This window comes from Pseudoliparis swirei, chromosome 16 (genome assembly GCF_029220125.1).
Source record: "Pseudoliparis swirei isolate HS2019 ecotype Mariana Trench chromosome 16, NWPU_hadal_v1, whole genome shotgun sequence".
In the NCBI taxonomy this organism is placed as follows: domain Eukaryota; kingdom Metazoa; phylum Chordata; class Actinopteri; order Perciformes; family Liparidae; genus Pseudoliparis; species Pseudoliparis swirei.
In genome coordinates this window covers 18,180,989-18,202,034 of record NC_079403.1, presented here as the reverse complement: position 1 = coordinate 18,202,034, position 21,046 = coordinate 18,180,989, and the positions used below count along the sequence as shown (strand labels likewise).

General features: G+C 44.2%; 1 protein-coding gene across 1 annotated transcript in view; it reads right to left on the bottom strand.

Annotated features, from left to right (window-relative positions):
• pard3aa (par-3 family cell polarity regulator alpha, a) overlaps positions 1-21,046 on the bottom strand; it is a 337,003-nt gene that overhangs the window by 5,541 nt on the left and 310,416 nt on the right. The window contains exons 22-23 of the mRNA XM_056433473.1: positions 11,781-11,892; positions 2,630-2,745 (exon numbers count right to left, since the gene is read on the bottom strand). Coding sequence (XP_056289448.1) covers positions 2,630-2,745; positions 11,781-11,892 — 228 coding nt within the window. The remainder of the gene's footprint in view (positions 1-2,629; positions 2,746-11,780; positions 11,893-21,046) is intronic.

The window sequence follows — 21,046 nt, the reverse complement described above, 5'->3', positions numbered from 1 at the left end:
GGAGCGTGGCGGGACGCCTGTTGCACGGGGCCTTCGATCCGCGTTTCCAGCTTGACCTCCGAGGTTCGTAAAGACGGGGAAAAAAAGAAAAGTAGAAGAAGATATCTAAGGTGTAAAGGTCTTCGCCGGCCGATGAGGGGAGAGAAGAAATGGCATTGTTCCACAGGAATGCAATCGTGATCGATGCGTCGGGGGAGCCGGCTCTCTTATCACCTCTACTCCTGTGCCAGAGCATGTCACAAAGTAGATTAGTTACATCTACAGAGGGGAGGGGATGGGAAAATACATCATGCCAGAGAGCGGGGTAAATTTAGAATGACAGAACATAACAAACAAAGCCAGGAAGTTGGCTCGCAGAGACATATGCGGCCGCCGTGTTGTTTCTTTAAAACAGCTGGGAAGAATCAGAGTTTATGAGGAGGAGGAGGAGGAGGAGGAGAGAGTGCACACATACACATGCACGGACACATAAAGATTAGGGGAACAAAAAAACAAACGGCACTCGATGGGCAGCAGAACAATCGCTGCTACAGTGCAGAAATAAAGTGTCTACAAACCTGGAATAATGTTTTCTTTACAGCGCGGAATGATGTTGTTTAGGCTGCAGACTGCGAGAGCCGCATGGGTAGATGGAGGAGCTACTGGCAGGTTGCTCAGACCACATTCAAGAATCTTATCTTGACCGCATTCATGTGTGTGTGTGTTTGTGTGTGTGTGTATTTTTGTGTGCGAGTGTGTCCCTTTCAGGCTAATCAGTGGTCTCTCTTTCCTACCAACACACTCTCCCGGCCCCTCTTGCCCCTCCACTGCCTGTCACCACTAATCCTGCTCCGACAACAAGCCTTCATTAGTGCTCTTCCAATCCTCAGATCCCAGACAGCCGGCTAAGCCTGGCCGTCATCAGATAACCAGCTACCATGGCTTCTTCTAGAAGCTCTTTGGGAAGCTCTTTTTTTTCGTTTTGTGAGGGCATGTCCCCCTTTTGTGGCTCAGATGCCTGTTTTGCAAGAAAAAGACAGGGTGAAGGGGTTTCCAAAAAAGAGAGGTGGATCGAGTTAGAGGGAATCGTGGCTATTAATCTGGGGATGTAGGACTTTTCAGCTCTTTAATGAGGGGCTGCACCGAGACACGAGCTCCGAAAAGCCTCAGTCTGGGTCAAACGTCAAGCCTGAGCTCATGCGACTCTCTGCTAAAAGACGCTATGAGATTATAAGAGGAATGCATATCAAAGGCCATCCTCGCCGGGACCTTTTGGCCGGCCGGGCAAACTTTCCCAAGAGAAGGAAGTCAGGGGAGAGAGGGGAGGGCCGGAGGCAACTGTCAAATCACATGAGATGCCAGCCGATAACACCTATGAAGGGAGATGCACGGATCGGTCTGGCTTCTACAGACCGCATTGATTATGCGTCCATGTGGACCGCAAATCCATAGCCATAGACAGGAACATGTTTTTAATCGACCCGGCCGTGACTGTTCAGAGACAGCAGAGCGATAGAGGATGGCTATGAAGAAAATGATTGCTGTTTGTGCAATGGGGGAGATTCAAATCACAGGAGAGCAGAATTACTCAGGCCAAGAAAATGAAAAGGCCACACACACGCACGCGCACACACGCACACACACACACACACACACACACACACACACACACACACACACACAGACACACACTTTAATGTTTTTGATTAAACTGGCAAGGCAGCAACACTTATATAAATCAGAATCCACTTTTAACATTTGTAGAACACACTGTACATTCCACAATGCTGACAAAACTCTGGAAATATTTGATACGGAGAGGAATATTTAAAATGTTTATTTGATGACTAACTTTACATCGTCAGTCAAGATGTAGAATCTGTTTATGACTTTCTCTTCAAGTATGTAGGACTTAAAACGTAGAACTAGCCCACTGGCAGTGCTTGGCTTTACCATTTGCATTGAAAGTGCGATTAGAGAGCTTCAGAGGATTGGTAGAGGCACACACTCAGACTAAAGTCAGGAAATGCAAATACCCATACTAAACCTCCCCCTGCGCCCCAAGATGTAAGATATGGTAAGCTTTATTGGCATTTCTTTGAAAAATATGTGAGAGAATCAAAACAGGAAGATGTAGAAGATGAAGAGTAGCGGTTGTAGCTCTGAACTCAAGCTGTGTAAGGCGAGAGATTGCTCAGAGAAAATCCCTTTAAAAATCATGATACTGGAGCTGCCATTTATTACACTGGAAGACTCGGAGAGGGTGGTGCCTGTGACAGAGACACCACTTCCTCAGGGTCAATATTGACTTAATGGAAGTATATATCAGTCAAACAATTCCAAGCGATCACATTAAATGATTCCATTCAAAGAGTTTGGTTCAGAATCATTTAAATGTCTGGAGATGAGTTGAAAGTGGCTTTGTGGTGATTGACTTTGTAACCAAAGAGATACGTTGAAGAAAGTGTAGAGGGAGGAGGGAGGAGGGACAAAAATGAGGGAACGAAAGTGATGGAAATCGAAAAGAAAAAAGTCAAATGAAGAGGTTGAGAAAGGGCAGAGAGAACGTGATAAGTCACAGAGACGTGGAGGGAGAGAGGAGGATGGAGACGGACAGAATAAAGAGAGGAGAAGGGAGACGAGGTCTCACCGTGGCAGGGAGTTGTACGGTCTCTGTGCTTCTTGGAAACTATCTCTGTCCTCTGGCTGCAGAGCCTCAACCGTCACCGAATGGCGTCCGCTTGGCGTCTCCATCCCGTTGCCCACCTGTAACATATATATTTTTTAATTAAACCAAAATGGTTAACACTACTACCTTTAGAAAGGCAGTAGAGCACCCCCCCCCCACACACCCATACACACACACACAAACAATGGAATATATTTCCCTGAGCGCAGCAGGGGATTTGTCAGTGTGATGCCTCACGTGTGTTGGGCTACGCTCAGGGAACAGGTAGTTAGTAGGTGTGATTTCAGAGCTAGGGGATTTTTTAAAAGGCATAAGTCATGAAAATAGGATCTATCAATTACAAATCCTTGGTTTAGTCGAACATTCTTGATCCAGAGGCCTCCATCGATGAAATCAAAGGTCTAAAAAAACAACCGTATTGTGGTTGTCTTTGATTGTCATTTAACAGCAGATGTTCTCTTTGTGCAAATGAACTAGTGTTGCATTATGTGTCATGTAACGTAAATCAACCCGTAACATGTTTAGTTCGCACAGTTTAACCTGCAGAAGTCTCGGATGCTACGTGTGCTATGTTGCTTCTGACAAAAAGTAAATTCCTGACAAGTTTAAATGGTTCCAACACATCTCCCAGTGTCTTTGTAGTCATTATTTGCCGAGAAATGTCATGAGGTCCTCATCCGGTTAATATGAAAAATACAACAGAGTCATTCTCGTACAAAGGATGGCAGATGTTGCTTGAACCACTGATGATGGCATCATGTAGATGGAGAATAACATGCGTCACCTATAAGGTCTAGAACAGACGGCGACTCCACTGCCATGCCAGAAATATGTAGTGATAGGAAAGGGGCTATTTTCATCAAACAGCAACATGTGCTGCTAGTGTTGGAGAATGCCATGATTACCTCAGACATAGAACAGGCTTCAAGATCAAATCTCACCCTGAGAATAAACTGAATATTTTTGTCGAAAAGTGTATGTTCAAAAGAGAAAAGCGAGTGGAATATTTTAGGTAGTCTTGCAGGATTATCCATCGTTCAGGCGTACTGATCAAATCACAAAAAGTCTGTAATAACCAAATGGCAGAAAACAATGGTTTAATGTATTTTTAGATAGGTAGATGTGGTTCAATTACTTTAAAGTCCTTATCTCTGACTTGTTCAGATCCCATTAATATATCAATGTTCCTTTGTTGGATTTGGATTGCGTGTCTCAGAATCAATCTAATGCACCGGCCACATTACTGCTGGCCCTTTCCCTTTGGAGTTTACGATCCACTGCTCATGCTAACTACCCTCTCCACTCTCTGTTGGTGTGAATCACAGTGCTTTTCACCTGATATTGTGCTAAACGCATGCTGTGTATTTCTGAACAAAGCAGGCCCCTCTCGTATGCTGAAGACATAAACGATAGATGAGTGTCAACACTGCTTCATTTCACAGGTTTGCGTGTGACTCGACTCCACCCCACGAACCTGCGCCAGTGTGTCTGTGTGTTTGTTGTCTGATCATCGGCTGGGTTGACATGGAGATTTCATCTCCCTCAACACTAGCACACCGCTAACGAGCTGGCTGATGAAAGAACATGACACGCCAATTAAACAGAGGCAAGCTGAGGGGGTGTTGCAAGCGTGGCTTGACCAAGTGTCAGTTTTCATGAGGCTTCAACTGGAACGTGTTGGGAAGGTGTGGATGGTTTCTGTTCATAAAGCAGATATTGACCAACAATTTTTAGAATGAGAGAGCTGGGGAAGACGTTGGGAGAATCTGCGTGTGTGCGAACCATAGAGGAGAGGTAATAAGTACATGACAGATAGGATGGATGCGGTAAAGATTTGCTGGCGGATGGGAAGGCTGTCAGCAATACTGTCTTCTTGGAAACATCTTGTTTTATCAAAATAGCTGCTTTCCTCCTCACTTGGACAGCTGCAATAACAGCGCAATTACATTTCACTCAGCGCCAATAACAAGTTCCTTCTCAAGCGCTCCAAAAAATAATAGTATTCCATGTGGGTGAAGTGAATTGGACTCATATGTTTCAGGTTTCGCTGCAACAACACGTCTCCCCACAACTCAGAAAGTGTAGAGCATCTAAACGAATATCAGATGAAAAATAAAGAGAAAGGAGAAATTGTTTTACTGTGGCCAAATGTGGTGGTGAGAAAATAATTAGTCACGCACACTGAAAGTTTTTAATGCGATTTGAAAGGAAGGTGGTGAGGAATCTGGAGGTGCTCGGCAGTTCAATTTAGAAACTGAAGGGTTGAGGTGGGTGACACCATGCCAAAAGAAATGCATGAGAAATGGCCAGGAGAGAAAATCTGTCAGCGTAATAGCATTATCCATGGGAGGAGAATCAGATTATTCCATGTTAGGCCCGGAATACAATACCATATAAAACATGACATTTGTTAAAATCGAATCAATGTTCGTTTTTATCCAATAATGTGAAAAATGATGTCAATACGGCACGCTTTTATCTCTCCCCTGCTTCCTCGGTGGTGTCGCAGAGAAAGCAGGGAGAAGGAAAAAAGAAAAGAAAAAAGGAATCACCTGTTCAAACACAAGAGCGTTCACAGACGGTGAGTCGGGGGGTCGTAATTATGAAAATTATTTGCAGATATCAAAAATCCGGGACCAGGGAAGCAGCTGGGAAGACGTTGAGCTTTAAAAAGGTTCCACGGTGTAATATGTCTTGGTTCAGAGCCGGTCATGGACCTTTCAGATATCAAAGCAGGTTGCTGTGATGGGTCAGCACTCACACATGGTTTTACAGCTCACACGCCTCATGACGCTTGTGGCCCACCACATAGGGAACAGTTTTGAGACCCTGCTGTACACAAACAGACATATGGAAGACATTTCAGTTGCTAATGGGCAGAGAGAATAAAACCAAAGTGAGAGAAAGGTAGCAACACACCACATCCTGACAAAAAGGGGCAGTTGGATAATAATTCTCTCTTTAAGTCCTTAAACCCAATTCCGCCAATTTATTATAAGCAAGCCCGGTCCATTTGTGGTCGCCGGGGTGTTTGGCTCCTGGGCAAAGTATCCGTCTGAGAGCGAGCATTGTGATCTACCATTTCCTCAGCCTCCTAGACCAGGAAACCATGGTGAATGGGAGGTTGGGCTGGTTATCTCTCTATCACTTCAGGACTCCACATCATGCACAAATGGCACAACGAAATGTTCGAGTCTTATCTGTTTGCCGTGAAGCTATCTGTGTGGATGAATGTGTGGGGTAATAATGCTGAAATGTATTGCCATGTCGACGTAAGAGAAGTGTAATCGTTTTTTTCTCTTCTCCTCCAGCTGTTTTCTGTCTTATCTGTGAACACACACACAGGTTTGGAATTAAAGCACATTGAGTGTGCAGGCCTGCATACATCTGTACACATGTGTTTTGAACAATGCAACAGCATTGCTTGTCCAATAAAAATGAAAAAAACATTTCCAACTTCCAACCAGCAAAATCATTTTTGCGAGTGTGTTGTGTTGTTCAAATGGGTCGTCATGAAGTCCTTTTCCTCACGGCGGTTGTAATCATGAGATCAGTAAACCGCACAACTTGAAAAGCAATATCCATAATCAAGTCTCACCCAATGCAGCCTCGACGGCGAGCGCTGGGAAGAAGCGCGACGAAAAGATCGATCGAGATTACCATAATTGACAAATCCAGCTGCTGTTGAGAAACACAGGCTGGTTGTTTTTAGTGAATGAGATGGACATCTTTCTACGCATCTCGTAGAAAGAAGACTCCTCTCGGCGCTACGATAAAAAGCCTCCCAGGCACAATCACGAGAGGCATTCACTTGCAACTATGTCCAATTATGGACATAATGGCCATATCAAAATATGTACAGGCAGCCATGCACACCACAACACTCCATGCATTGTGTGAGTGGTGACTGGCTTCAGCCCGGGACTCCCAAGCTTTGTTGTTCTAACTCTAGCCCTGGGAAGTCAAGTGATCTGATCTTCACATGATCTCATAGGGTGAGCTGCTCTCCCAGAAACACAGAGCAACACATTCACAGCAAGCCGAGATTCCATAAACACAACAAATGCTTGCGGATGGAACGACAGTAAAATCAAAGGAATTCTCATAAATAAAGGTTTTACAGGCTGCCGTTGCATTTGATCCAAGGTACCAGCATGGTGCTCACACTCCTCTGTGTGGTCATGCTCGTTGACGCTCCGACCCAAAAGCGCAAATGGATTTCATTTGCTGCCGACGGAGAGCGAGGAGCGTGTTTGGAAAATACATAGCGTTTTAATGATGAACATCTGGAAATCCCCTCTCACAGACGCGGGGAGAGAGAGAAAACACGCCAGCTCTAATTGTGTGTATTGGCTTGGGGGTGGGGCGGGGGGGGTGGCGGGGTGGCTACATGATAGACAGGGCTTTTCGCCTCCTAGTCATTATTTCATTACGGAGGAGCCGGGGGTTCGAGGACTGACCTCGGCGTTGTCATTACAGGCGTTCACAGCGGACATACCTGAGCTCAGTCCCCGGCACCCCGGAGACAAGCCAGGGGTCAAACTCTCACAGAGGGAGCCTTGCACCTCACGCTGCTGTACCTGTTCCTCATTATGAGGATCACTCTTTTGTACATTCGCTGTTTTTACACCTCAAGGGAAGAGGACACCGGGAGCTATTGAGCAACAAGACACCCCATTAAATATTAATAAGACTTTATGCCAGGCAAACACTATGGATTATTATTCTCTTGATATTATTATTCATCACCTTGATATGTTATGTGAACCCACAGGACATGTTATAAATCGGCTTTAGAACCTGTGATTTTCATGCTTACAGTTCGGATCAGTTGAAAAACAAAAAAGAAAGACTGGAACCCACGAGTCGTTTTTTGACAACTCTAATAAAATGATGCAAGCATGACCACATCCGAACCCATGTGGACACAAAGAGAGAAAGGCAGCGCTACTTTGTTCGATTCTACTCTGAACGGAAAGTTAGAGGGAAACAAGAAAAACATGGAGCAGCAGATGTCTGGAAGATGCAGAACATATGGTCTGTCTGTTCTGCAGAGAAGTTCAGTTCAATATCACAGCAGTCTCAAGACTACAGTTCAAGCCACAATATAATCGTCAAATAATATTGAAAAAAGCTCACAACAGTTTATAAGGGATCTTTTGACCATTGGCCGTAAGGGGAAACTGGACCGTGCAACTGGTCAAACTGCAAAACAGCTGACCAGAATTTCTGACGCGCTTGATAATCAACAAATTGTCCGAGAACAACTTTGGCCTTCAGCTTCTTCAACGTGACTCCTGTCACAGCTGTGAGTCCACAAATGTCAATTCAATGAGACCTGTCTGATCGAATAAATTACTTATTTGTAAATTATATATGTAAAGGAGCGGACGTAAAACGGGGGACAAACACATTTACTTTCCTTTTCATTTTCTTCACAATTAACATCTGTTATATTGTTATTCAACATTGTTGCTGCAGAATTATCTTAATTGTTACGAACAAAGCTGCGCTAACTCGGCAATAACACATAGACTTTCCTCAATAATTGGCCCATTTTATTTTGGTACTTAAAAGCTTTCACTTTTGAAATAATGGAATCATGGGTGTTCCTCCGCAGTAACTTAATAAAACTTGAGACGGAGAGTCTCAGCTGAGCCCCAGCCCCGGTTTCCTTCCTCTCTTCCCCTTGCTCCCCTCGGGAGAAGAACTCCTCAGTGGGAGGAAGATGATGGAGACATATACGTTTGATAAATGGTCCGGATTGTGCTCACATGCTGTCCACACCTCACCTGGCCATGTGGTCTAACTGAGAGGATCCCTATGTGCACAAGATCCAGTATACATACATTTGAGAACTACAGTACAGACTTGAATGCTGCCTGGCATTATCGGATGACAACATTGACATTGATTTATGTAATGAATCAGATATCATGAGCCTTATGGGGGGAGGAGGGAACCAATTTGGGGGGGAAATCTGGCCTAATGTGTGCCAGCTTTAGTTGAGTCTCAAAGTTCATTCTTCAAACACAGAATAAGCTCTTCACAAAACGTCAAAAAAGGCTCATATCTGGGTAAGTTGAGGAGCTGTTCTGCAGCTTTCGATGATTCAAATTTGAAAATGTAATTCCATTGCAGTTGTGGAAACACCATCTGCTGATGAAGGTCATGCAATGTATTTAAAAGAAAGAACTGGACATTCGAACATCTGCATTTCCGTGACATCTGGGAAAACTCCATCTGCCAGATGAAGATCATGTGATTTGAGCCACAACAGCTACAAAATGGACCTTGAGGTGAGATTGCTTTGTCAATATTAAGTATTCCCAATATTTGGATCAGCAAATCCGTGCTGGTGCTGTCGGTTTTTACAATGCATATAGAGTATAAATAGTACTGAGCCATGCCTTGAGATGCTAGCTCCTGTTCTGAGCTGTGGATCAGAGTGGAAGTCATCACGATGTAACCTTGAGTTGGACAGCGTGCCTCAAAGTGCACTTTGCTGGGCATTTAACGGCCTTCTGGAGCATCTCGCCTTCTCATAGTTACATGCACTGCCTGTTTTGAGTGGGGAGTGGGGGTCACACTGTCATCACTGCAGACAACATTCAGCGAGTGAAATCGTGAATTGAAAAAAAACACATCAAGTTCTGTGCAAAAAACAGCTTTAGTTAGGTTAGGTTTACAGTGTGCGTCAACACTCTTAGTTAATTTTCAGAAAGTTATACAGACTTTTCAGCTCATGATCAGTCTACAAATATTCCTTTGAAATGGAAACTTCAAGGGAAGGTTAAGTGTATCTCTGTCTGTACATCTCTGAAGGCCTTTTAATTTTTCACCAACACACAATGGCCCCCGAATGTGTCCCGATCACGCCACTGTTTCCCCTTGTTTCCATATCAAAACGTTTGCCCCATTCTCACCATGATCAGAGCCATGTCCATCCTGCTGTTGGATGACGCTAAGGCAGGATTTCCCTGGAGTTCCCTCTAATCGTTGTCAATGCATACCCTGTATCTTTCCTAACAAGCTCTGCCATGGTGAATCCTTGATCACAGGACTGAAATAACATGAAAGAGGACTAATAAAATAGACTTCAATACTCCAGGGTTGGCTCTATATCTTGTTAGCAGTGGAGCAGTGGGGGTACGCTCAACAATGTCAACAATCACAAGCAATTAGGAGCTCAGAGACAGACTGAGACTGCTTTGAGCTGAACAAACAGCTTTTAGTGGTTTTCAACCATTGGGAGGACGAAGGAAACCCTGAGAAACTGAAGTCGGCCCTCCTCTGTCGTCAGGCAGTGGAAAAAACAGCAGACCTCCCCCAAACCAATTTCATTGACAAACTGACATTGATAATTGGATGCCAAATATTTTAACTTTCAAGGTCTGACACTGTGACCCGTAATTTAGAAAATTGCTCTGCTTGGTGTAACATTGAGCCTTCTTTCCTCGACAACTAGGCTAGGAAAAGTCACAGGGCAAAAAAAGCTATGTCTGTCTCAGGCCATTAAACTGCAAAAAAACACAAATATTTGACCTCTAAATTGTTTCTGCTCCATCATATAAATGTGGGAGTTGTCCCACTGGAGATTTTATCAGGGTCGCCAAATACATTGGCAGAATTTCTTAGTGTTCTTAATGTTTCATTTAACATTTATGTCTGCAGTACACATGAGGGAGGCTGAATGTTTGTATTGCTCTGATAATCTACTCTGTAACATTGAATCTATTACGGAAGGCTAGCGTACATTTAGTTTGTTGTACTGAGGGAAAATGAGAGAATGAGATTTATTTGGTCTCATGTGTAAAGTATTTAACATGTTTGAGATAATAAAGTGCTGTGGAAATGGTGAGGAACATTAATTTAAGCACACATATGCTCTTCTCATGATTAAAAGGGGATATCTATTGTGATTTGGGTCATGATGGTCTTTTCTTTCAGAGAGAGAGTGTGAAACATGAAATGATTACACTCCAAACAAAGTTATCAGTGAAGTGAGCGGAGCCGCATGTTGAGATCATCAGTGATATAAAGGGGTGTGTGGAAAGATGAAAGGATTTCTTTACTTAAACTCTTGGCGCCGGAAAACGAGATCGGGTCTGAACGAGTTAACAAAGGAATTAACTTGATTACATTTTTCCAATTATGAGGAGTAAATCTCATTGTTGGTCGAGATCAATCACGGAAGAGAACGGCTTACTTTTTTTTTTTTAACTCACATTTTAATTTCAAAAGTCTTAATTTAAAAATCCCTTTAATCAAGTGTAATGTAAATGAAAATGAACAGTGTGGCTCACTGTCTGCAATTTCTCACCCCTTCATTTGCCTCAAAGACCTGAATAGTCACTTGTCATCGAATGTTCCCCTCGTTCATCTGCTCTCCTCCTTCACGCCATACAGTTAATTGTGTCATACTTCCAAGACAGAGAAGGCACAGACAGATGGGAGTCATTAGCAATTAGTTCCAGGTCAAAGGTCGGGCCCCGGGAATTAGAAATTAGTCTGAGAAATTTGGCCAAAAGTTTTAGGGACATGACTCATAGTTTGGCAGCCGTACAACACTCCAAAAAGATGACAGACCATTCATTGGAAGTTAATGTTGTGCTGGGTTTCACATTGTTAAATCAATTATTACTATTTTCACAAGGAAGATTGTTATTATAGGTGATCCCGGGAATTCATGACATAATAGCAGTCTGCAGATAAACAAAATGTCTTCTCCTGGGAACCATCGCTGGAAACAATTCACATTCATGCCAGCAGTGGTTTCTCACTGTCACTTTCACATTGAAATACTTACATTTTGATTTGTTAGAGCTTGTTGCTGGTTATTATGCGGTTACTAAGTAGTGCCCAACTCTGATCAAAATAAGGTCATGTCACAAGTAGATAGTCACTGAAATAAGATGGAGGAATTAAACTATTTGGGTGGAAGAAATCCATTAAGCTGCCGGTGGATTTGGAGATAAGCCAAGTCCAGTAGTGCATCAGGGGGAATCACTCAAAGAGCTCTGGATTTTAGAGGTATTTTGGAGTGTGTGTATCTTGGCGTGTGCAGCTCAGTGCCAGTCTGCTGGAGCGAAGCTCCTATCCAAATACTCACCCAGGACTGGTAGGTGTGCCTGTGGTCCTCCACGTCGTCCTCCTGCCTGGCATGCTGGAACTCGCTCCTCAGCATTTGTATCCGGTCGTGGTTACTGGGAGCCATGTGACTGCTGGGGGGGAGAGAGAGAGAGAGAGAGAGAGAGAGAGAGAGAGAGGAGGTGAGATGGTGGGACGAGTTGTTTTGAATCCATATCGCATGTTAAGGCCCTGGTCAGACATGGCGCGTATTAACAGCCTGTGTAATGGATTTCAAGTGTTTTGCATGATGCTTTTGCTCACAAAAGCTCCACGCGCTCGTTTTAAAGAACGTCTGTCTGTCTGATCAGGCCCTTAGTGGTTATCTGGAAATAATACTACTGATGCTTTTTCATAATTCACTTGACCACGCTCACACCCCACTAAATTATGTCGAAGATCCTTTTGATCCGACAGTTATGATTCCCTTTTGCATACCTAACAGACATCTCAATGTGCTTTTTCTTACCACCCTCCCTCCTTTCAGCTGTCGCTCCTGAACATCCCAATAACTGAAAGTGTCCCTCGTGCACCATTGTGAGTGATGCATGTCCCTTTTAAACTGCAAGAGAATGTTGGCCTTTTTATGGTACACAGTCATTAAACACCGTGGAGAACTCTCATTTACATGCCCTTCATTAAAGAGCTTTGAGAGGCCTTTCAATAGGAATCAATAGCCTTGCCTCAGCTTAATCAGGCTCTCCTTTTATCACCAGGCAGCACATGACAAAATGCATAATTATGGTGAGACAACTGGCCTGATAATGGTCCTGTATTTATGCATACCACAAGGATGAAAGTGACCAAAGGTTAAGAATTTGAGGGGATGGGAGCTGGAGGATGTAGGGAGTGGGATGGATAGGGCGAGGGACGGAAAACGGAGATAAAGGCATGAGGGAGGGGTGTTCTCGTGGATGGCGCTGGGAGAAAAAAGGGAAAGGTTAATCAAGAGCATGTGAGGGAAGGAAAAGAGACAAAGTCAGCCAGGACCTGTTACCCTGTCACTCTGCGCCTCCTCCTGACGAGCACTTACAGGTGGCACGCCAGCGGTGGAAGTGATTGCTTATTTGGGCCCAGAGGATTCTGGATGCAATTATGGTGATAATTGCAGATTAGAATGAGCACATCCTTCTGATGATAATGGGCACTAGGACATGCTGCCAATCAAGCTTCATTAAAAGCACAATAAATAGGAGCTCATAAAGGCTGAATGGATCTCTGTGCATCGCCCCCGAGTAGCACTTGGCGAGGCGCGGTCATCGTGTTATTCATACTGCCTGATCAAAATCAATTGTATTAGTTATAGTCCATTTGATTCCTATAGCTTTATGTGTGTGGGAGCGGAGGGAGCGTGCATTAGGCCTCTTATGTGGATGTGGGCAATTAAGTGGCTCATTGGGGTGTGAGGTGGCCAATGCTTCTAGGGCGTGGGGTGATGGTGAAGTCCTTCTATTACTGTTCATTACAAAATCAATGTTAACTTTATATTGGCATGAGGTGGCTTAAACAGCATGTGCGATGTTAAAGAAATTAAAAGACTTAATTTTAGCCTATAAACTACAGAGCAACACAGCCTTTACATACAAACATCAACACTGAAAGACCGATGAAGGATGAGAGTCACCCAATTGTGATCTGTTTTATCATTCACGATTTTATTACATTTAACTACAAGGGTATCCATTAGTGTCTCTATGACTAACACTGATATGTACTCCATATGAAAATTGAGTCCATCTGTTGAATATTAAAACACCAATTAACCCAAAGGTTTCCAGATTTCCCCAAAGATATGTTCTCCGAAAGGAAAGTGTGTGTGACTTACACTCATGAAGTCACACAGCAATTATGAAGAAAAGAAACACATCTGCAATTCTGAATTCATTTTCCTCATATTTCCATAATATATGCCTACTAATATGGTGAAATACAGTACATGGCATCTCCCTGGTGCTGCTCGTGAAAGAGTTTTGACGAGACTGCAATGGGTGGGAAAAGAGCCAACATAGACCTGGGCAGTCCAATGCATGCATTTAGTTTAATCCGTGAGGCTGTTCAAGGAGAAGGCCAAGCTGACTCCAAACAAACGGCCTCGTAAATGTTTCCCTTTGACCCGAGGGACAGCCAGTGCTAGGATTAGCATCTCAAGCATTCGGCACTGTGCTACTGGAATCAGTGGGGCCAGTGGGAGCCAGCTGGGGATCCAGAAAAAGAACCACAACCCAGACTATAAAACAAGACTGCTTGAGTCCATATACACTTCCTACACAGGCACGAAAGCATCAATCTAAGGAAGAGGGTCAGCCTGTATATTACCACATTTCTGTGTGTGACAGATGAATTGCCGGGGTATGGAAAGCGAAGACACGATCTCCGGCAAATTAAAGAACTGGTGGCAAGGCCCTTCAATTATTTTTTTTACATTTACAAATGGAAATTGCACCGCGTAGGAACTGGGAGCGGGGTTGGGATTTAATGAGGGGTGAATTTGTCATGGTAGTTCAAAGGAGGCCTGTGCAATATCTAGATTATCTGCAGGGGCTTCTCCTCGTGGTCCTGCAGCCACTGTGGGTGGACCAAGTTGATGGGATTCTTGGAAACCACTTTGTGTAATTCTGCTGTGTAAATATATTCATATGGGGAGAAAAAAAGTAGCTGGAGAGCTTTGCGTTGGGGAAGGGTAGGAATCAAACATGAAGAGGCACCAATATAACTGTAACAGCCGGTAGCAGGCCTGTCTCCACACATAAAGAAGATGGATTCAGCCGCCTTCTCTGAGAGCTCCCCAATGCTGCTCCAGAGATGGCTGTGAGGGAATATGAATGAGCGCTGCTCATCAGTTTGCTATAAGCCACATGTTTGTGCATCTGGAACAAAGGTCACAGGTTGTGGAAGTGCACTCGGGGGGTACAGGCACGCTGTCTGCATCATGTCCCCCCCCCCCCAGAAAGCAGAGTCAATGGAAAATGTGATGGCGCCTGTAAAGTAATTTTTTTGAAAAACATGCAGATAATGTATCCATGTGCCACAGTCTTTCTACAAATATCTCCATTCTCTCTTGTATGTAATGGAATTCGCTCAAAGTTGATCCGTGTGTTTGCAGGCTGATATGCCAGCTCACTCTGGTCCCCAACACCTTCTCCTTACAACTCATTGGGTAGTTGCCTCTTGTACAATGTGTGGTTAACATATTGAACTTAAACAGCAACACTTACTCAGGTCTAAGCAACACAACCACTAAGTTGGAAACAGGTGGTTCTTAAAGGGTGTCTTGTGTGTTGGTATCATACTCTGTAGGGCGTGACAAACGCCATTAGAATGAGAATGCATGCAAACATACCCCGGCAACACAGACTGCAACCCGTGGATGTAGAGGGAGACACAAATAAGAGCCGACTCTTGCTCTCCCTCGTCTTGTCTCTCCTCTCCTTACTTACAGATACCTTGTATTGTGTAAAGTCACACCGCTGCTGTGTTTGTAGCTTGGCTGAGAGCTTATTCTGAGGGCTTGTTGGGAGAGGTGGACTTATGAATTCACTGGCAAGCAACAAGGTCAAACAACAAGAATCCAGGTCCATCTGCACAATAACAAAACCTCCATACTACTCCTCCTGCTGCTCCAACTCATCCTCTCCCTTATTAAGAAAGGATTATATAAAGTCAGACAATTTCAAGGAACAACAATGAATAAATAAGCTCCAAGCTTTTTGAACCTGTGATAAAAATATAGCTTTGTGAATGAATCTCACTCCACAACTTAAACATTAATGCATTTGTATGCGCTTTTGTTTAAGAACCAACGGTGTTCATGTGCAAACATATGTGTGACCCCCATCCCACCTGTGTTTTTCAACCTGACCTGTTGACAGGGGTCATGCGTCCTCTAAAGCTGCAGTTGGGGGTATGTGGATGCCTGTCTGTGTAATAGTCATCCTTTGATCCAGAAGGATTTGGCAGATGTCTCACACACCATGAAGCTTAGGCCAAGGATGCAAACTATGGCCCTAGTCCCCCTACTTGCTTCTGTTGGTGGATCAAAGCCGCGCTGAGTCTCGGCATGCCCCTAAAAACACTGCCACTGGCCAATAAAGGAGTAATCCAATCACCGAGAGTACAACATGTGTCATATGAGCATACTTGAGGTCAGGGGCCAGTCCCAGCCAATCAGAAAGAGAGACAGAGTGTTATAATAAATCCTTTGGATATGATTTCAACAGTGGTTTGACAGGAGTTTAAGAGTTTTTGCAGATTTGCTCATTTCCAAGTAAAGGGAGAACGTCTGAACTGTGGGGCGTCGGTGTGACTTTAAAATCAGACGGTCTGTTATTTCTTATCTGATCATTGCTGAGTGAAATTCTATCAGATTATCTGGTTTCTTGCTCCTGCTCCAGTATCTCCATGCAGCAGATGATGGGGCAGGCATCTTAAATTTGGGCCCTTTGGCAATCTTCCATCAAGACTTGGCTGATCTTTATTCCAACGCCCTGTGGACTTTCATTTATTTCAAAGACAGAAAGATGAGGCATTTTTGGGGAGATGGACAGCCTTTGGGACTTACAGTGATGATAGATAGAGAAGGATTAAATCTGCATTACCGCTGGTCATTTTCGAAGGGGAGAGGGACAAAGATAAAACATTCTTCAGAGGAAATGCGCAAATATCGGCAAATCTGCCACGATTCTTGCAATCAAACGAAAGCATATGAAGCATATAGCTATTTTATTTCATTTCTCTCCATCTTCAATTTACTCTCTTTTCCATCCTCTTAAAAATATTCTCTAGTTCGTTTAATCTCTATCCATTCTTTCTTTCTTTCTTCCCATATGTTTTATCTCTGAATGCCCCAATACCCCTCTGCGGTTACAGGGATAGGTCATGAATTCCCTTCTGTCCCGCTCACCCTCTCCCACTAGCCTGGTAAGTGACAGCTGCTGGCTGGACAAAGGCCTGATAATACCCTGGATTTGTCAGGCTCTGACTTCATCCATGTCCTCCGGTGACTGATGCACTGACAGTTGCTCCTTGCCAGCTAAACAAAACCCTTTCTATATGGGAGATGTTGCTGTTATAGAGCAGTGTGTATCCATGGTTCCTTTCAGATGCCCGAGCAGCCCATATTGGGTCCTAAGAGGACATCATCTGGGAGGCCGGCCTCGGCCGTGGGGTGGCGTGGGGAGAGTGTGGTTCTGATTAACAAGGGAAAGAACCAGCGCTTTAAAGAGCTCCAACAGGCTGTGCAGCATGGTTGGCCCCAGGTGAACCGTTCATCTCTTGTTTCCCTCGTGTGAGGAATGACGAAACAGCTCTGCCCTGCAGGGCCCTCAAACTTAGAAAACAGGGAACAGAAAATGAGCTGCAGCTATCTCTTCGTCCCTTTAGAGAGCTATACTATGCCTCAGTATTTCAAAAGCCACATTTGCCTCGGCACACATGCAGCCAGCCATACCTCTTTTCCCAATTTGTTTTATTACCCTAATGACACGTACTACAACCTCTTCTTTAGAAGTCCTTACATTTAGAACATATCTTTCTTTCTCTCTATTTTATTCTCTTTGAGCAATTGCCAAAATACAGGTGCAAGTGAGAAATCTGCCTTGCAGCTGTCTACATTTAAGAGAGACACAGTCGATGCCTTCTGCCCAGTCTTTTCAACCCCAAGTTTTATGGCCTCAGTTCAATGAGAATACACTGGAACTGATCAAAGGCGCCTATGTTTCTGCATGTTGTGCCGGGTGGATGTGTTACTCGTGATCAGAAGGAAACAGCTGTGACCTTTTCAATAAAAGAGGAACTAAAAGTGCTTTTGGTTGTTTCAACACTTCCAATACTGTATGTGGTATAATTCTATGGTGGTGTGCTAAATAGGAAGAGGCCAGCGAAATGGCTTGAGGCAATGTTAGGCCAGAGCCAGCTGGATGGCTAGAACTAGTGAATACAAGTTGTTTTAAAAGATAGATGCTCAGGTGCAGTCTGGAAATGGATCAATTATTCAACCAATCCTGTACAGCTGCTCCAACTTGAAGCGGAGGACAGATGGAAGGACTGACGGAAGGTTATAGTGGCTGGCCATTTGAAGTCAAGGCCGAGACCAAAAAGGCTTGCTATGTTTGACTGTAAACATGTGGTTAAATTGAGGTGCTTCCGTGTTTGTTCTCCCTGGTTTTAGTGTAAAATGGTGGGTCAAAGTATACGAAAGTAAATGTTTCACGGAGAAGATTGAACTTTTAAAAACAAAAAAATAATATCCAAAAACAACAACACTCACAACCACTCTTCTTAGTCCTCCTCAGACACTGAGTGAAAATGCATTTCATGCCTCTTTGAGAAGTGTTTTAAAAAATCACGAAACACGACAAGAATAGAGAAAACAGAAAGAACACGTTGTCCACTATCGCATGGGCACGGCTGAACATGTGTATGGGTGATAGTCTCTCAGACAACTGTCTTCACCTCAATTGCTGGCAACTTTTCCATCAGTTATTTTCTGGGAAGGAGGAAGCATGGCAGCTTCTGACTGACAGCTGCGTCCTCCATGAAGGAAGAGGTGAACTTTGAAGTTAAGGCTCGTAATCCCAGTCCTTTGATTCAAAGGCACTCGCTCACTCAGCGAGAGAAAGAGAGAGAGAGAAAGAGGGAGACTTGGGAGCGTGGTTGGGACGGCTTAATGTATTCACACTGGCACAAACACAAACTCGCACATCGGGCATGCGCACACACCACACAGTAAGTTCAGACCAGTGCCACCTCCTAATACGTCAAAGCTGCGCTGCATGCTCGTGATTACAGATAATCGTGTGCCTGAAACTTGCAAGTACACATCAAATAAATTTGCTTGCTCATGTTCAGGAGCTTCAATTCCCTAAATCTTGTATTTGCAAAGACGCTTATAAGAAATATGAAAATGTCTGACAGGGTGTATAATTCCCATTCAATATTACATTTTCATGTATGTGACAGCTGTTTGTGTTGAACAGAGGCTTCTGATGAGTCAACATTTATTTTCAGGGTAGGAGGAAGGAAGTGTGAGTCTTAAATAATGTGTGAAAGCCATAGGTTACAGTATCCATCTAAACAGGTTAGCTCAGCTTTTATGAGCCGTCAGGCCTTAAAGACAGCTTTTATGAGCTATCAGCTAGCCTGACACCAAGAAGCCAGAGGAGATGTGAGCTGGGGTGTATGTTATGCTCTTTGGCTCCCAGTACACTCTTTTATGGACCATGACACCAACATATTTGGTCCGAGAATAGGCTGGCGCCGTGAAATATGAAATTGGTAGCTGTGTTTTGCATTAGGTGACCTCAAATAAATGTCCAGAGCTTCAGTGACGAGTCACCTTTGCAGGTTTCCCTTTCAAGTAGCACTCCAAAACCCAGAGAGGGCGGGACAATTTTGGCAAAAGCAGCGGCTAGACCCATCGTCAGCACTTAGATGAGAGGGAGCCAGTGGATCTTGAGACGAGTTTGTCCAGCCAAGTGTGTATGCCTCGAGTGCATTGCATAAAACAGATGCCACGGCTGAAGTTTGAAAGTTAGTAAATTGTTGTGAAATTAGAGAAGAAGGACAATAGAGAGGGTTAAACAGTCCCACAAACATCTCCAATCTGCCTGGCCAGGTCCAACTGAGCTCATCACACAGTTGTGACCCTGCAGCCCCCCCCTCCCCCCACCTTCCCACTTGACTTACTTTTTAACTCTGCATTCTGAAACGGTCTCATCCTTCAGCTGCTCTAATGTGCTGGAATGCCCACAGGCAGCTTCTTCGAGAGGCACACGCTTTTTTCCCGAGCATGGCGCACCGCAGCGCCTCGGCACAGTAGCAAGAAAACAGAGAAGCTGGGGAGCGGTTCAAAGAAAGGTCTTGGTGTGAGCCGAGTGCTAAAATCCAGGGGATGGAATATTGCTCGGATGAAAACAATTTAAATATGGTGATGTCACTACCTCTTGGATTTCAAGTGGCATGAATGATTTAGGGACTATTTTCCCGAGGATAAGCGCTTTTGCATTATCCTACTTGCAGGCAAAAATCCCTGTATGTTGATTTAAAAACTTGCAGAGCTGATTAAAAGGCAGCAGTTGACTTGTGGATCTCTGAGCTTCTCACCACCACTTCACATATCCTTCTAAAACCTTGAAAAACAATCCCCATTTGCCACTGCATTACAATGCACAGTGTATTGGAACATAATACAATCAAGAGTTCTGTTGGTGTGATGAATGTAAACCAATAGTTGCCTTTAGGGGCTGGGATACACACACAGGTTAAAAACAATCTATGATACGCTTGAACACGGTCAACAGTGTGTAGAAATTAACTCAATGGATTAACACACTGGTATGGTCCGTTTATGCAAAGATATCAGCATGTGAAAGAGCAGATGAATCCCCTCCAGATGCAGATATTCATATGCAGCTCGTCCACTCTAACTGGTTTGCTATTCCTGCACGTTTCCAGAGTGACACACTCAGTGGCCACCTATAATGAAAGGCTAATATTAGATTTCATATGGGCCGAAGCAGCGGTGGTGCATATATTACATATTCATTGAAAAATGCAACATTTGACATCTGGTGCATTATTTTCTGTGAGATTGGAAGGTTTCCTTCTCTACTGTGGCGTTTTTTGTTACATGTGCAGCAATTTCTTTTCTTTTTTTTAATCCCCTTTTCGCAACTGGTAGGCCGAGCAGATATCCTGTTTTTTACGAGGCTACTGAGGTCCCCCAGGTCTATTCTGGAAGACCTACTACACCTGTAAAGTATCTCACTTACTTGAGCGCGGCATCACACTGTGTCTAATGCAGACAACCCCTTCCTTTCCAAATGTCAGTTCCTGGCACTCAGCGGGCGAGCCACGAGCCGGCGGTGAATTATTAACCGGAGCCCGCCGTGGGTCTCCTCGGCGCCCCATACATACACAGGCAGCCCCCCAAGTCTTCTCTTCCATGATCCCCTGTTCCGCCACTGCTTCCTCTATACATAATTAACGGGAGAGGCACGGTGGGACGCCCGTCAGTCAGAGCCTGGGTATAGCCAGGGCCACTTTAAACAATACTGATAGTGGGTGTAGGAAAGCAGAGTTAAAAGGATAGATTCCAATGATTATTTTGCTTCTGGCGCAGCTGGTCCCAGCTTTAATAGGTAAGCGGTTGGGGGAGAAGACTGGCTGGTTGTAGGGAATGGATGGATGTACAGAAAAAAATGAAGGGAAGGGAATAGGAGGAGGAGAGGAGGGGAGCTGTTACCCCTTTGC